Raw genomic sequence first — 17,465 nt, 5'->3', positions numbered from 1 at the left:
TGATTATTGTTTTCTTTTTGCATATTTCAAATTGCAATAACCTTTCTCAGTTTCTCTTATTCTCACTATTAGTTGCTCTAGTGTTCAAAATTGTTCTGTTTTGTCGCTGCATCGTACCCTAGCTTCCTATGTCTCCGCCCTATGCATAACTTTTCTTTTTCAAACCGCAATAATGTTTGACTAGCGCAGTGAAACTGAGAGGGTGTTTTGAGGTAGAAGTCTCGAAAAGTGTAGCTAGATTCGAGTGGAATTTCCAGCTGAGAGCAACGGCGGCAGCCCTAGTACTACTGTAAAAAAAAAGATGTACAAGCGGTATTCTCGTTCAGTGACATTTCAAAACGTAGCTGTAAATTCGTTCTTTCGTTGCGCTGGGTCACAATTTCTTCATTCACATTTGACTGTGATAAAAACTACGGATTTTCCTCTTTTCTCCAAGATATTTGTATTTCTTTTTCGAATTATTCCATGGTGTATATTCCTATTTGCGGACATCTAGTCCTAATACATTGCTCACTTACAATGTAGTATTTGTTTTTAGAGTGGAATTACAGCGTAGATGAATGGCGCAATGATGTAGATTATTACTTGTTGAGAAGCTCATATTCGGGGTTTCCTAGTTTTGTCTGTTGTCTTTCGGGTTGTTTTAATGGTAAGCTTTTGAGTTGTACCTTCTATAGCCCATGTCATGGTTTTTTTTTTTTACCTTCCTCGGCCTTGTGGCTATGGTTCTTAGAGTTAAGATTTCCTCCGCTCCTGTTTGTTCACGTGTTTACCAGTAACTGATCGTTCTCAATAAATAATTATTCAAACTATTGTCACTATTACTGTTAGTGTATATGGTTCAATCCGCTAAATGTTTACGATGTTTTGTTACTATGAGGAGAACTACGTGGGTTGTACCGTTCCAAAGTTTAATTCATTTTGACCTACTGTGCGTGGAGGTCCCGTAGTCTCGATGAATTCATCATTTCTCTCAGAATATCTTATCAAGACCGATATGAATAAGAACAAATAACAATGTGGTTGTAGAGTAGGGAAACGTTTCCAGAATTCAAAATGGTGTGCAACTAGTTTGTCTATTCATTTATAGTCCGGTCAAAACGACATGAAGCACGGTGCAGTAGCGTAAGCGATTGCGCTCACAGAGACGCAGTTGAGGTAGCGGCTGGTATCGAGATGGGACCCACCGGGAACTGCAGCCATAATTTGTGTTAGTAAGGGTTCCTCCTCAACCCTGAATGATACGCGCCACGCGTGCTGCCGCTTACGCAATTGAGCCGGGCTTCGTGTCGTTTTGAACTGACTATAGCTAAACATTAGTCTTAGAGGTACTATGACGTAACCTGAAGTTAATAAGAGAAAAAAAGTAAGTTAGGGAATCGAGAAATAAGGGCACTGCCCCCACCAACATTTTCTCCTATTTCCAGTAAGATTCTAACGAGTTTTGTACGAGTGATACTAATCCATTAATAATTCATGTGTTTAGTTCCCTGTCTCATCTAAACTAACACTGATATTCTTTCATTGTCGTTTAGGAACCTTAACAAGCTTTCTTTTCTCGAATTCTGAGATAAGAAAACTCGGAGAATTATCTCTCTTTAAATATGGAAATCGTACAATTTTTGTCGAAGGCGACATCAAGTTAAAAAGATATCATTCCAACACTTCTAACTTGGGAATCCGAACAATTTTCGTGATGAAAAAATAGCCCAGAAATCGAAATACGGACAAGTATTCTTCTTGGGACTAACAACGCAACAAAAAACAACTTGTTATTTGGACTAGGAGTGACTAGTTACCGTGCGCGCATGTGCATGAATTAGTGTTTACGAGTCTCGTCCGACACCTATTCAATTCTTGCGAACTACAAGTTCGCAACTATTCAACAAGTATTGTTTTTACTGTATAGAAAAGTGTCTGAGTATTCTACAAGTTTCTTTTTCTTCTCAACATTTATTTTTACATACAACCATTCATTATTATACATTGATAGTTCTTTGAATGCATGAGAAATGATAAAGCTTCGCTTTTGGTCTATTTGAAGCCTTCACTGTAGCTATAGAAATTTCGCTCTATAATAAGTTGTAAGTGAAAACGGTCTTTCTTGAAACTTCCTAGGAACACGACTTGATAGCTGGATTTGATAGTTTCGTTTTCTTGAATTTTGTCGTTTTGTTCGGGAAAGTTGAAAGGAAGCGTCATTCCAGAGATCCCCGGGGTCTCGCTACAAACTTGTAAGTACTAATCACGTGTAACTTTGTTTCTGATGTGAAAATATGAACATAGAAAATCTTCTGATCGTTTTTGTTGTTCCCAGAAGTGGTTAATCCCTCTGGCATATATTATTGTTCAGTAGCCATCTTTATAAGGAATATGAGCGTTTAAAGGGGAAAATGTACCGGGGGGGGGGGGCACTTTATCGCGCTCTTATTTCTGCAAGGTCTGCTTCTGTTTTTTTCTCTTAATAGCTTTGGCTAGTATATCATAGATCCTCTAAGACTATTGCTTAGGTTTTAGGGCATCGACTATCTTAGTTGTTTACTTCCAGAAATAGGAGCGTGGTAGAGTATTTTTTATTTTTCTCAAGTTGTTTGTTTCAGATGGAAGAGAAAACGGAAACTGTTGAGAAAAAGGAAACTGTAGAGAAAACGGAAAGTGTGGAGAAAATTACTAGATTGTACCCTTTCGAAGCACTGGAAGCTGACTATTACATGGGTGATGAGGCAACAGGAGGAGTGGGCAGAGATAGCGAAGAAGAACTCAGGTATGATTTAGTATTTAAGCATCATTGTTGGAAAATTCATACTGGTCCTTCATCTTTTGTCTTCGTTGCAACATTTCAGTGCATTATTTAAACAATTTTCTGCCCATTTTAAACTACATTTGATCTACTTCAGTACTAAAATTGTTGTGCTACGGTCTTACTACGTCGATTTACCTGCGTTTTTTGATGTTAGCCATCAGTTTATTTATCCACCACTTAGTATTAATTGATTTATGACAAGAAACAATGTATATTCTTTTCTAAAAGGCAGCTGGATTAGTTTCCGTAGGCTCTATTCCTGCTCTTTTTCTTCCAAATCTAAAGTTTTAAACTTTTGCTACTCCAAATCTTTTAGAGTACCTGTGTTCTCTTTTACTACAACGGAGAATCCTCCATAAAATCTTTTTTTTTTCCTTTCAACTGTGCCCAAAACAACACGTCAATGGATGGATGAAAAGGCGATAAGCCACCATTTGAATAAACCTGCTGTTAAAACATTGGAATCATTTTGTCCGTATATTTAGTGGTGAGCTTTAAGATGTTTAGTTAAACTTCTAATATTCCTTCTCTTTAGTTGAAATGCAGGTTAAAGATGAGCATATATGGAAAATTATAATTCAGAAGATTTTGAGCTCTTTTTGTGAAATATACCAATAAGATAGAATAGCTTTTGTGAATAGCAAAGATTGATATAATGTAACATAGAGTTTCGCATATCATAGTTTTTGAGAGAAAAACAAGTATAACAAAGCCGCTTTATTTGTAGGACATTCTTGAAATTATTTGTGCATTTCCAATTTTATGAAATAGAATGGAAATCTGATCGATTTTCCGCCTTCGCTTTACGGAAAGAAATTATCGATTCTCACCGGATATTGAACTTTATTGCCGTACTTAGTACGAAATGTAGCCAGTTTGTAGCCGTAGGATTCTCAATGTTTCTTCTCCCTACCCTCTTTGTATTCATATTCCTCATCGTTCTATCGTTATACCTTGTTTTACTCTTTCTTGCTATCATTCTCATAATTATTTTCGAGTTCAGCTGTTTCCGATGTGAAATCGGTGTTCTAAGGTTTCTGTGTTCTATCTGGTCATTTTCAGTTCTGAGATTTTTTAAACATATGGCTGTAAAACACCGATTATACCGTTTTTATGTCCATCAGAACGGTGTAACTTCCATTTAAAGTTTGCTTCTTTTCATTTTTATCGGCAGTTTTTCTCTTTCTCATGTTCCATGTTTCTTTTCGTATCCGAGTGAAATGTAAGTAGATTCTTTCCCTTCCTTTTTACGAAGACCTCATAGGACCTTCCTTTTTGTTGTTCTAACTTTTTTTTTCAATGTTGGGACCATGTATAGTTGCCGTCAGGGTAGAAGCGGTAGTGCGACGTAACGTAGTCGGATTGATTGATTTTTTTTTTTGCGAAATGCTACATACCAGTATGTGCATCGACAAAAATGACGTGATTTTGCACTATCGAGTGCCAGCTGCTGAACAATAAGCAATGAGCTATGCTTCGAGTGCCATTGATTGAGTACTATTGTGGTTGGGTTCCCATTGAAGCGCAGCTTTCACTTTTCAGTCTTTTTTCAACACATAGTATCCATTTTTTTTTGGGAATTTTTGTGAAAGTTTTGGAATCATCTAGAACTTCAAATTGCTGCCTTTTTTCTGGCAATTTTTATTTTAGTTCATTGTGCTTTTTGATCATCTAATGCTTCATTTCGTCCAGTATTGTCAGTACAGCATTATTTTTCGGATGTAGAGATCTACAAGGTTTTGTTTATGCATGTAATATGCGACTAACTCATTTGAACTTTTGAGAGTATAAATTAAAAAAAAACAGGTAGAAATAAAGATCCAGCTACATTGTTATAATGGAAGTTTATGCTGGTCGTGCCGTCGCAGCAGTTAAAGGTAACACCCCACGAATCTGAGGTGGTGCAGATTTCAAGTGAAGTATTCTTATAAGGGATAGTAGACTATGGAGAGGAGGGTGGTTTTGTCCATTTCTTCCTAATTGCCGTAAAAAACGGCCCAGAAGACGCGGCGCCGCACAAGGCTGGCGTACTCCAGTCGAACTCCTGTAGGAAATAGTAGGCAAAAACGCTGGAAGCCGTATCTTCCGGGCCCTTTTTTACGGCAATTAGGAAGAAATGGACGGAATTACCCCCTCTCCATAATCTACTCTCCCGTGTACAAATACTCCACCTGAAACCCGTACCACCTCAGATTCGTGGAGTGATGCTTTTAAACAAGTTGCGTGCGTTCCAGTATACTCCACAGAAGCGATCGCGGAGCTCGAACTCAACTTTCAGATTATGCCAGATTAGTGATTATGGACCATCGGTCGAGGACCTGGGAGTTTTTCCGTTATTTTCCATTTTATATAGACACTGCACATTTTTAAATGAATATGGTAGTCGCTTTGTGGTAAAGTAAAAGTGCATTAACTATGCAAAAATTCCATTTCGGTAATGTTTGGCCGTAGGTCTAGTGAGAAATTATGCGCTAGTTCTTCCATTAACCTGATTTCTAGTCTTTTAAGAGCTGCTGATTGTACATTCGTAAACGGGATACTTTTTTCTGACGACGAAAGCTAGATGTTTTATCCATCTTAACGATTAGCGGAAGATTAAAGCCAGCTGGACGACCTAGATATGGAAGTGCAACTTTTTTCCCCTCTCTCTCTCTTCAAAACTAGAAATAGTAACGTAGACGGAACTGGTAGGGGAACAAATCATTTGATGTTGAGGGTTTTTTTTTCTAGTAAGTGCTGCGGGTGAGGTAGTACTGAGGGAAATTCCATTCTTTTTCTGTATTAGTTGTTATTTCACTTTTTTCATTTTTCGTATTTCTATTTATTACTATTTCTGTTTTATATTATTCTTTTTTTTCCTTTTTTTTACATGACTTTTTTTATCGCAAACTGTAGTACTTATTGCATTTCTCTTGAACTTAATGGAGCTTCTATTAATCGGACGTAATTTGTGTCAGTTTTCGAAGATTTTGCAAATGGTAGATTTGTAGAGAGTTTATTCGGTTGTCACTCTTTTATCAGCTTTCTTCGATAGACTCAGAATTGTTCCTCGTCGTCTTTATAGAGGTTGCATGCTTACGATCGGCCAGAAATGGTTGCTATCCATTTTGAACCCCATTTATACTTTTTTTTTACTTGGTAGCGTTTGCTCCTTGCAGTTGACAGCTATGGTCGCTCAATGAAGGGACAGGGACATTGAGTGTTTTTTTTTTGTCCTCAGATGGTTTCAGAGACGTGCTGAACAGAAACAAATCCCTTTTGCTTTGTGGGTAAAGAGATATTTTTGACTTAAACCAAATAGGCTTAACTGTTTATCTATTTAGCCATTCATTCAGACTGTAGAAATACAGTAGTATCCTGTATTCAATAGAATTACTGTAGTAATCAGTGCTATTGTGCTCTTATTTTATCAACATTGCACTAAGCTATAATAGATGGGATATTTTGAGCCAGATATTTATTCAGACCCCTTCATACTGTAGATGGTACTGTAGAATGAACCACTTTTTGTCTGTTCGGAACAATGTACGCGTCTGTAATAATAGGAGAAAAAAATCTGGAAATCAGCTGGCAGTTTGACGACTTTGTTTGGTAGTTTGTATTTCTGTAACACAAGCACCGTCAACACCTGAAAAACTGGTATTGATTTGAAAATGATGTGATTATTTTTAAAAACCTTTTTTTAAAAAATTGAAGCCCGCAAATGAAAGGAGTTAGAAGTAGAAATAAGAAGTAAGTGAGCAAAAAGTGAAAATGTTTTCTTACTCGTGGTTACAACTTAACTACATAATTTAAAAAACAATAACTTGCAACTACATAATTATGAGTTTTGTTCCTTTACTATACATCCTTTCACTCCAGAATTAGTTCCCTGAATTTTTGGTCTTTTTTTAAGGAAATTTGTCTTACTTTCTTCCTCATTATCTTTTCTTATTTTTCGGTTATGTGGATGCAGTGCCTCGAGCTTCTGGCTCTATGTATTCGCGAAAAAAAAGTTGCATTGATCCATGCACCAAGAAAAATTGCGAGGGGAATAATGCGCATGGATTTATATGCAGAGCGTATGCGGTGAAATTTTATCTATAGCTCGTTGCTAAGCGCCAATATTGCCTTCTTATACATACGAGCAACGAGCAATCTGTAATATTTCAGTAAGAATTTTTTCTTTCTCTATTATCCTGAATGATATTGCAATAAATTCGCTCGTTTTCGTTCTCGTTGATTTGTTGCAAACCGACAGAAGCGATATATCTCGCTGTTTTGGGCGCGTCCATCAATTTTGTGCGTCTTAACGAACGTCTTAACGGAAAAAAAGAACCATGTGCGCTTGGTCGTCTAGAAATATGTAACATGCAGATCTGATGAATGCAACCTATGTTTCCGGACCACTATTAATGAGCTGAGGCTGAATTTATCCGGATATTAGATGTATTAGATTGCGTATTAGATTGTCCCAGAAGTTTCTTTCCAACTTTTTTTTTTGATTTTTTTGATTTTTTTAAAGTCTATTACAGAGATATTTTAATGGAATAGTCAGCAGAATAATGCAATTTTTTGTAGTTGTGTAATAATGTAATTCTTTGTGGTGTATTCATAGATGCGGTAGCCGGAGCCGGTGTTCCAACCCCCTTCACTTTTGAGGGTCCGTCTCCTCCCTATCGTACCTATGGGTATATTTTTCGTCTATCGATATAGATAGTTGATTTTTCTTCTTTTTAGAGGTGAATTTCTTAAGATGGAGATTTTTTAAAAAAATTTTTTTAAGATATAGATTTCTCTCAGGACTTAGGCTGCTGTGAAGTAAAAATGTTGTCGATAGTGGAAAGAAACTTGATATATTTATTTTGTTGTGATTTGTTCTCTTTTGAAATTCCATTTTGTTCTGTTTTTTGTGAACATTTTCGCAGTTTTGATTGAATTTTACGAAAATTTCGACTTTTAGTATCTTTCGACTTGGTCTGCTGGATTAGAGCGATTGGATACCCCTTTCGGAGAGGAATTCAATCCGATTCTAAAGGTGATTGAGGGCGCCGCGTAGTCTAGCCGCACACGTGATCAATCACGGACGAATAACTGGGAAGAATACGAACGCATGCAAAGAAACTTGTCTAGCTTCCGGTTGGTAAAATCAGTTCGTTTAAGCGATACGGAAGAAAACTTTCGATTCTTAAATTTATTAATGAAATTACTTTAATGTAGTCCTTGTTTCAATCGAAAAACGTTGAAATTGTGAAGGATTACTTGCATTATGTGCTTCCTTGCTTATGCTCGTAATTATTCGAATCAGCAGGGGTTTCATAAGGGCTGAACACCGTTGCTACTTCACAGCTTTTTTTCTTTCTTTCTTTGGAAATATTGAAAAATTCTTACTTCCTGGAATTTTTCGTAGGAAAAATTTGAGGTTCACATCGTTTGCTGAGCTGGAGTGTGATTTGTGTGTGCACATATCTGCTTAGAGATGTAGAAAACGGAACGGATCAAAAATGTCGCAAGAGGGTTGTATAATTTGGAGAAAAGTGAAAAAAAGAACTTTTTTCCATAGAAATTATAAAATCAGGGGAATTGAGTTTGAATGAAATATTCATCTGAAATGAATAGTGTGTTTTGAGATTTTTTTTTTTGGAAAAAAAATCACGTGTATGATTTAATAAGTCAATAAGTTTGTGAGTTGGCAGAGTATTGGTGGAAGCCCTTGGGTTTAAAGGGAGAGAGGGATCTGAGGCTTCTTACGCCTTTATTGAGGGCTTCCCTACTGTAAAATCCTAATTACTTCACGAGAAGATGTTGCGTTTAATGGTTTTATTTGTTGCAAAACCAGTTTGTCCTTGTATGAGGATGGAAGTCGTTTAACAAGACGAACAAAGGATTAGTAATAAATTCTAGGAGAATTAACCGGATTTAGTCTCTGCTGGGTAGTTTTTGTTCCCGAAACGCCGCAGAAGCTGCATTTGCAATGTGTTTGAAGGGAGTAATTAAGTATGAAATGACGTCACTGCTGAAAGATTTGCAAGAGGGAGATTTTCGAGTGTGTTTTCAACAATGAAAGGGAAACTAGACTAAAAAATTAATAATTAATACTTGTAATTTTAATATGATCATAATTTCAATCTTACCTTTTTCTAATTTAATAATCAAGAAAATTGGATATATAAATTTTGATGGAGATTACATTGGTATATAGGAAATTTTGGAACAGTTCTCTCCACTATTAGAGTTGGTGACCATAGGAATCGAAGAAAATCTAAATTATTCTCCCGTACTCTAAATGTGAAGGATTTTCATGTTTACGAGAAGAAAAAGAAAATAGTGCACTAAGATAAGTAATAAATACCTGTTTTCCAGAAGATAATGTGTAAATTTATTCAATTTTCTTTTTTGCCTAATAAACAGGTTTTTCCAATAGAGTTTCAGTGAGGAATGTATAGTAAAGCAACCGAGACCTGATTATCCTAAAACTAAAAATAAAGAGAAAAAATAGAGGGTAAAATTGAAAGAGTGGATCGTTAACAGACAATTAGAATAGAATTTAGAATTTTTAGAATTACTACGTAAAGCATAGGTATACATTGCTCTGTCGGAGTAGTTTTGAGAATTTTAAATTAATTGACCGTTCATAATTAGTATTTGAATGTATTGTAATATTAATAGGGGTGGATATGAAGTGGAACTTCGTTCCATACTATTGGAGAGGTTATGTAGGCTTCGTATTCATCTGCTTGCTGGTGTTGTTTTTGTTGTATTTGTTTTTCTGGAAGTGGCTGTGTTCACGATTTAACATCCCAGTATATCTTTTCTTCATACCTTTTTGATTTATTTTTCTTTTTCTTTTTGATTTAGTCATCTCTAATAGTTGATGTGTCTTTTCTTTATTATTCTCACGGAACACAGTAGTTAATTCTATGTTGCCTATGGGACGCAAACATTTGCGATTTGCTGGTTATCGCGAAAAAAAAAAAAATAGGTCGCTTATCGCGCCACGATACATGTAACCACAGATATGTATGAGTGCTACCCTGAATGTTGTCGAAAAGCAACGTATCGATAGGTGTTTTTTTAAAGCACGAGCCCAATCGTTGTTTAGCGAGCGAGCTTATATATGAAACGATTTTTCATTTGAAAAAAAAGAATGTTCTATTGAGGTAGGCTTAGGCAAACAAATGGTTCAATAAGACATTTTTTTCCACGGAAAGCTTTAGTCATCAATGTTAGCATGCATTTTCTGCTATTCGCAACTTGAACATTGACTCAGGACTACTCCTTATCATCCATGACAAATTTTTCGAAATTTCTTTCAATTTTTATTCTTGATAAGGATTTTACCACGTTATGTTTGTCGTTTGAAAGTGTAATGTGTTATCAAACAAGATAACGTATTCTCTTTTTCTCTTCTATTTCTCTCTATCTACTCTTTTTTTCTCTTTTTTTTTTAGGGGGGGGGTGGGGGGGGGGTGTAAAAAGGGGGGGGGAGAAAAGGGGGGGGGGGGGGATTTTTTCCCTTTTTTTCTAATTCCGAAAAAGGCCCGGAAGAACTCGAGCGTCTGGGGCGCTATTTTCTACAACGAGTTCGATTGGAGCGCGCCAGCCTTGTGCACGCGCCGCATCTTCCGGGCCGTTTATTACGGCAATTAGGAAGAAATGGACGGAATCACCATCCTCCCCATAATCTACGATCCGTATAAACATAACCCACCTGAAACCCGCACCACCCCAGATTCGTGGAGTGATGCCCTTAACCATGGTACTTGTTAATAGACTTGCTCCTTTCATGAGTTTTCTTCTCTTCTGTTTTCTTAATCAAATCACTTCAGGATAAAGATAGCGGAAGTACCAAAATACTTACCACATTATGAATTTCTTGTTTTCTACCGTCGTGAAAGAGAGATGGTTTTGGTGAAGGTTTCCGATGCGAGCAGTATTTTTTTCAGTGATGAAAAAACGGCTACTTAGAAAACACCCGAAAAGTTCGCTCAATTTTTGACTAAATTTAATTTTTCTTCTCTGCTTCCGACTTCATCTGCAAAATCTCACCTCTATCGGCGGTGGATTTGTTTACTAGAATTGGTTTCCTAGACAAACAGTCTTGTTTTGATTTTGTACGCACCATTTTATTGATCGTTTCTGGTGTTTGTATGTGAAGTTGACGACGAATGTGTCGATTAGACGCTACTCACCTCTTTCTTCCCTGTACTCCCGGCTCCCACTCACAACTTCACTGAAATCTATGGATTTCGATCCTTAAATGGACGCTGAGTCATACGATGCGATTCAAGTGGTATTGATCTGGCTAGCGCTCGTTTGAATCTCTCGGACAGGGTGGTCGGCCAGTACATGAGGGACTGGTCAGATTGGTGAATCAGTGTGGATTACATGCAGGATTGCGTGTATGAGTAATAGTATTATCTGGGAGAATTACTCCGCATTCCATTGGTCTATTAGTTATTCATTTCTTCTTTTTTTTTACTCTTTCCATCCTTCTTCCTTTTCGTTGTGTCCGATTTTCGATGGGGCTAGTCGTGATCGTGATTCTGTATTTGTTTTTCTTTTTTGACATTATGCAGAAAAATTGCATTTCCTTTTTTGTTCCTTTTTTTGTGTTTCTGGAACTACGGCACTTCTTCAGCACTATTCTTCCTCTTCACAAGGAAGTTATCCAGATTCTGAGCGATTTTCTTGAGAATTCACCATTTTTTGGAGGGAGAAGAGGTGAGATCAAATATGATCTACCCAAATCTGGTTAGAAATGGATATTCTGTGTACCTTGGGTTCTACCTTTCGGATCTCATAGCTAGAAATAAAAAAAAATTGTAAAAATAATATAATAATATAAAATAATATCATAAATAGTAAGAAAAAATATGCGGACTGTACCTTTGGATTGAAAAGATTTGTGCTGTCGCTGCTATAATAGTGATTGAATCGAATATATTCGATTAAAGTCTCGAATATTCGAAGCATTCATTCGTTTGTCCCGATCAATAGCGAGATGAACTCAAGCCATTGATTCATTCGGCGAATTTCTTCGAATTTTTTTTTTTTATTCGCTATTAAAAAGTCTAATCAGTTCTAGCTCGGCAAAGTAGTTCGGGAATTACGTACTCGTATAATAATATCAACTTTAGCTAGTAAATAGGCTACCGTTTTTTTTTTATTACTGTAAGGTGATTACCACAAATTATAGTGTTGTACTTTTCCTTTTCATTCTGTATCTCCTTTTTTGTGCCAATTATAATCTCATATTTCATCAAATTCCAAAAAAAGAAAAAATTCCATTATTCATGCTGCTATTGTTCATGTTTGTTATGCGTAGTCGTATTGATTTTCCCGTATTCTCGCTCCACTTATGTCTTTATTTCCCTCAAATTTTTCATCGATTTCTTGCCATTTTTCTGCTATATTAATGGGTCAGGCGCTCCTACGCGCTTATTGCATCCCATCTATCAAAAACTTTGTATTTGGAACTTTCTTTTTTCCTCTCTCGGTCATCACAGAAATTCAGTAATCGATCCAGACAAAATTTCCGTTGACGCTAAGTGTTATGTACTTGGGATGCCTAGTGATTAAGTGCTATGTACACAAAACGGGGAGTATCGATGGTTTTAGATGGAATAGAGACTTTATGACTAGTCATTTTATCGAGTTTGTAATTTTTAATTTAAAAGGATGCTGATCTCGTGGTGTAGTGGTTATCACATCTGTCTAACACACAGAAGGTCGGCGGTTCGATCCCACCCGAGATAAACTTTTAATTTACTTTCGAGAAAATTCTGTGTTTGAAGCATGCACGGAGAAGGGCAATACTTCTTCATTTACTACTATTCATCTACTACTTCATCTCCTAATTTCTGATTACTTTTCTTAAACAACTTTGTACCTTTATGCTCTCTTAAATGTCTGGAATTTTTCGCCATATTCTCTTTATTGTCGCGTCTAAGAATTCATAGTTTTTACAAAAAGTTAATAGTCCAACTGTCACGGGAATTGCCCTCCGTATCTTTTCTTTTGGTGATAGATTTCTTTCATAGATTTTTCTTCCCTGATTTTGGTAAGCGAGGCAAGGCAGGAGGGATTTTTTTTTCAAAGGTTTCCATCTTCATTTCTTTTCCGATGCTATCCATTTCTTTTTCGATCATGTTTTCCGTTTGAATTCTCCTTATTCCTATTTATTCCTATTTTTATATTCCTTTTATATCTTTATATTCCTATATATTCCTATTTTTTTCAGTTCGGATGATGAATTGCAACAAGAACTGCGCAAATTGGCTGGAATCAAACGTGACTGCGTTCAAAAACGTCGCAAAGAAAAACGTAAGAATTTGTCGCTGCTCTCCTTTTATTATTACAACCATCATAACCACGTGAGCTGATTACTTTGACGTTAGCGGCGAACTGAGAGAAATGTGTTCGATTACGTAGAGATTTTTTTTTCTAAATGGATGAATGAAAATATTTTAGCGGTTCCCTCGGAATTTGAAATGGACATGGAATATGAGTTAGATCAACTGATCACCGACTATGCTAATGAACATCTTAGTGGAAATAGAAAAAGGGAAGAGGACGTGAAAAAGGTGTCTGCTAAAGAGGTTGGTGTATTGGCCTACATGAGCACTTTACTAATTTATTTACTAATTTTTACTTTTTTTTATTACTTACTTTATTTTTTTTATTATCTACTTTATTTTTTATTCTGTTCTTCAGCACATAGTCCTTTTCTCAGAACTTTATTCTATTTAATGTGTTTTGCAAATATGTAGTTCATTTTTACCGAACATATTTCAAACTTTTACTTATTTCCAAAAAAAAAAAGAAATTAGATTTCACAAATTCAATTTCCCGATTTGAAAGCGAAAATGTTTCCGAACATCATCTCAGAGGTGTTGTGTTGGCGAATCTGTTAGAGCAATTTTGGAAAAATTTTACAAATTTTGTAACTTCCTATGGTTTCATTGAGTGTGGTTTTAATTACTGCTGCAGATTTTTGGAAGTTTTTCTGAAGTAATGGTTTATTAATAATAAATATTAACAAGAAATTAACTAATGAAAATGAGTTTTTTTTTCTTGACTTTTACATCTCTTCTCTTCATATCTCTGGTAATGTTTGTAAGTAGGAGTAACAAAATCAAAGCCAGTCTTTAATGGTTTATTGTAAGCCAGAAAATCCTGTGGTTGCACATATATACTATTTTTTGAATAGAAATAGTGAATGCAAGTCGAATTAGGAAAAAAAAATCGTTCGAATCCATTTTGATTCTTCGATTCTAAAAGTGCGTTTTAAGTTCGTGGAACAATGCCAAGAAGATGAGATGCCGGAGCTTATTGGCAGTGATGATGATGAGGAGGAGGAAGAAAAACAAAACGACCGTAAGTTTTTCCTTCTGATTGATGTTTCGTTTGTTTACGCTGTTTATGTTTTTCTTCTTTGAAGGGTGATCAGCTGATTTCGGAAATGAGCGGAATTTTATTGAAATAATTTTTTTTCACGAAGAACTTTCCTTTATGCATTTTTCCCAATTAATCTAAGTGCATAGTTTTTCATTATTCTTTGAATATTCACAGAACCTGATAGCACCGAATCGGTTCCGTCGAAAAAGCAGAGACTGGATGAGGTCACCACTGTCATAGATACGCCTAAATCCGAAAATATGGATATCGAAGAAGGGATGACCGAAGCTGGACCAAGCAGTTCAACGGTGAGAACAGAACCAATGCCTGCGCCTGTAGTTACGGTAGGTCGAAATGTTTAGCACTTGACTGCTCAATGGGTTTAGGTGATGACATTTCTAGGTTTTGTTTAGAAAATCCCAATGGAAAATAAATAAAAATATACTTATTATAAATGGAAATATTTATAAGTAGTATAGTACTATAGTGGAGTAGTATATGGGTAGAAGTATAAGTATGTTTGTAATGGTGGAACTGCACTTACGCTGGAAAAATTTGCTGGTAAAATGCCGTTTGCTGGAAAATTTTGGACAAGAAACTAAAAAAACGAAAAGAAATGCCAAAAAAAAAAAAGAAAATGAAATTCTTGCATTGAAATTTACTAAAGTTTTGTGATGTGACTGCGTCGAGAGGTCGAGGAAGGTTACACTGTTTTCGGATCTGAGCATAGGTGCTTTAGGGAGGAGCCGGACCTTTTCAGATGAAGCTCTCTAGCTCATTGGGTGCAGCTCAAGTGATGAGTATCCTCTTGACAACCGTTCAAAAGTGAATGAGGTCCCTTTTTCCAACTTTCTAAAAGTGAAGGGGGTCGTAGCAGCGGCTCCGACTATCCTATGTATGGATCTGAGTACCTAATTATAGAAACTTTTATGTGTACATGTTTATAATCCAGATTTTATTCGTTCATGCGACCCTCTCGAATTTCGGAGTGGTTCTAGAGGATCCCAAAGAGTTTTTTATTGTGATGTTCCAGGAATTACGTGTATCATACACATTATAATTTTGTACATATACAGGTATTGGTCAAAATTGAGATTTTTAGAATGAGGAACAACCTATGGAAAAGGAACGAGAGAAAAAGCATGTCACATTTGATGAGTCTGCGAAGAAAGATGAAGAGGAGGAAAAGAATCCAATTAAGAAAGCTGCGATGGAAACAATGAAAGATGTGGAAAAAGTAGAGTGTACTTTTTTTTTGCAAATTTATTACTTTTCTTTTGAATTCGATTTTTTTCAAACCTTTTTTCAAACTCTTAATTCTTGTTCTTTGACTTTTGTACATTTCTTGTTTGTACCTAGTGATGTTTCCTAGGATGGCTAGGAAAAATCACTTGTTTAGTTGTTGGAACGATTTTTCCTACGAACTTTCTTAAATCATTAGAGTAGGCAATGCTGAAGTGTATTTCATAGAAAAAAAAGAAAGACTCTATTCCAGGAACTTGTTGAGTTCTACGATCCTGAAGAGGATGATAACAATGAAAAATGGATGCAACAACAACGCAAAAGAACCACGGGCATGAGTGACGTTTCAAAGAAAGGAAAAGAAGCCAGGTAGTGAAAATTCCACTCAATCAGTCGTTGAATATTCGTTTCAATTTTAGACCAAGCATAGATGGAAATTCGGATGCGGTTTTGTCATGTCCAGGATGTATGGTGTTGTTGACTAGAGACTGTCAACGACATGAAATTTATAGTGGACAGTACAGGTGAGAAAATCTCCCATATTCTTCTGTCCTTTTTCACTTTTCCGGCATACGTAACCATTTTGTTCGATATGTTTGTTTTTTTTTTCCTGCCTCATTTTTCTCAGCAGTTTTTCTTGTAAAAAGGGGAATTTTATAGTTTATGTTATGCTAATATACTGCTGATAATGCTAATATACGTATGGAGCTGGTGTGGCGCGGTCGGTTAGAAGTCTTTTTGTAACGACACGGTCAATGGTTCGAAACCGCCCTAGTGCTCACCAAGCCTTTCATCTCTCCGGGATCGGTAAATTGTCATTGTATAGGCCAGTTACACGTTCGTGAACCTCAAACGATTCTGAATTGAAGTGAACGAGGTAGCGCGGGTCCCAAGCGGATTGATACGCTAGTAATCTTATCCTTTTTTATCTTTATGCTGGCATATTTACTACATGACTATTAATTCGACGTATTCCTTGTACCTTTTTTTGTAAATTCATATATATATATATATATATATATATATATATATATATATATATATATATATATATATATATTTCTAAAATGTTTTTGGAAATTTCGAAATATTAAAAAAAGAAACAGCTTCTTCAAGATTTATTCATTTATTTATTTAATGTAAACACCTACTGGTTTCCCATAAAACAAAAAAAAAAAGATGGCACAGAACTCTCTAGAATTTCGCTTAAGTTTTACACAACAAGATTCAGGAATTCTTCTTCAGGGCAATGTTCGTAGAAAATTGTCGTGTAGAGCAAGAAAGCTTCAAAATCGAGAAAACAGGTAAAGAACGACGTCGAGAACGCCAGAAAATGAAAAAGATGGGTATGGACCCTAACGAACAGCCGGTACGATCGCTTAAAATTTTATACATTTGTACAGTATCCGCTTACGTTAACGTCATAGTAATGGATATTTACAGAGTGCAGAAGAAGATATGTTCCTACCGGTTCATTGTGCTGTTTGTTCGACAAATGTAGCGGTGATGGATCATGAAGAAGTTTATCATTTCTTTAATGTGTTATCTGGTTATGCTTAGGTCTTAGGTATTTCAGACGGTGCTTTGGTTGTTATATTAAAAAAAAATGCGTGTAAAGAAATATTCTACCCGAATTTCGCGGTTTTTTTTTCTGTCAGTGTTTTTGCCCTCCTTTTTTTCGCTTGAACAAACTATAGGTTATTTCTCTTAATTCTCGGTGGTACTTCATCGTTTCTATTGTTGCCACTTATTACCTGTACTAGTAAGAAGATACTCATTTTATTTTAATTTTGATTATTTACCTTCTTTGTTTTTTTTCGAACCTTTTTTAAATGTGGTTTTCAATCTTGTCATAAAATTTGAAGAGAAAAATGTACATTTAGTTGAATCTTTGTTGGTCTCGGTGCTTTTCCACTACTATTTATATAGGAAAACGTTATAATATTAGAACAAATACAAGTTTATAGTCGTTTACAGATGGTAGTGCCTTCAGCACCGCCGGAACTACCGCCAACATATGAAGAGGCATCAAATGGTAGGT

The 17,465-nt window shown here is 36.0% G+C and overlaps 1 protein-coding gene across 2 annotated transcripts; it reads left to right on the top strand.

The window, feature by feature from the left end:
- Positions 1 to 646: 646 nt before the first annotated feature.
- Positions 647 to 16,984, top strand: RB195_008743 (uncharacterized protein; the record flags this gene model as incomplete). Of its 2 annotated transcripts, XM_064195387.1 has the most annotated exons (11): positions 647 to 649; positions 2,601 to 2,764; positions 13,026 to 13,108; positions 13,256 to 13,383; positions 14,077 to 14,161; positions 14,357 to 14,526; positions 15,285 to 15,419; positions 15,678 to 15,793; positions 15,844 to 15,948; positions 16,670 to 16,793; positions 16,868 to 16,984. In XM_064195387.1, 11 exons carry the CDS (start codon positions 647 to 649, stop codon positions 16,982 to 16,984), a joined length of 1,230 nt encoding a protein of 409 aa, XP_064046531.1. The 2 variants fall into 2 exon arrangements, with proteins under 2 accessions (XP_064046531.1, XP_064046532.1); XM_064195386.1 differs by lacking the exon at positions 647 to 649.
- Between the last annotated feature and the right edge of the window lie 481 nt (positions 16,985 to 17,465).

The sequence above is a fragment of the Necator americanus genome, chromosome III (genome assembly GCF_031761385.1).
Source record: "Necator americanus strain Aroian chromosome III, whole genome shotgun sequence".
Taxonomy (NCBI): Eukaryota; Metazoa; Nematoda; class Chromadorea; order Rhabditida; family Ancylostomatidae; genus Necator; species Necator americanus.
Note: the sequence above shows the minus strand (reverse complement) of the source record. Positions and strands in the feature narration are given on the sequence as shown.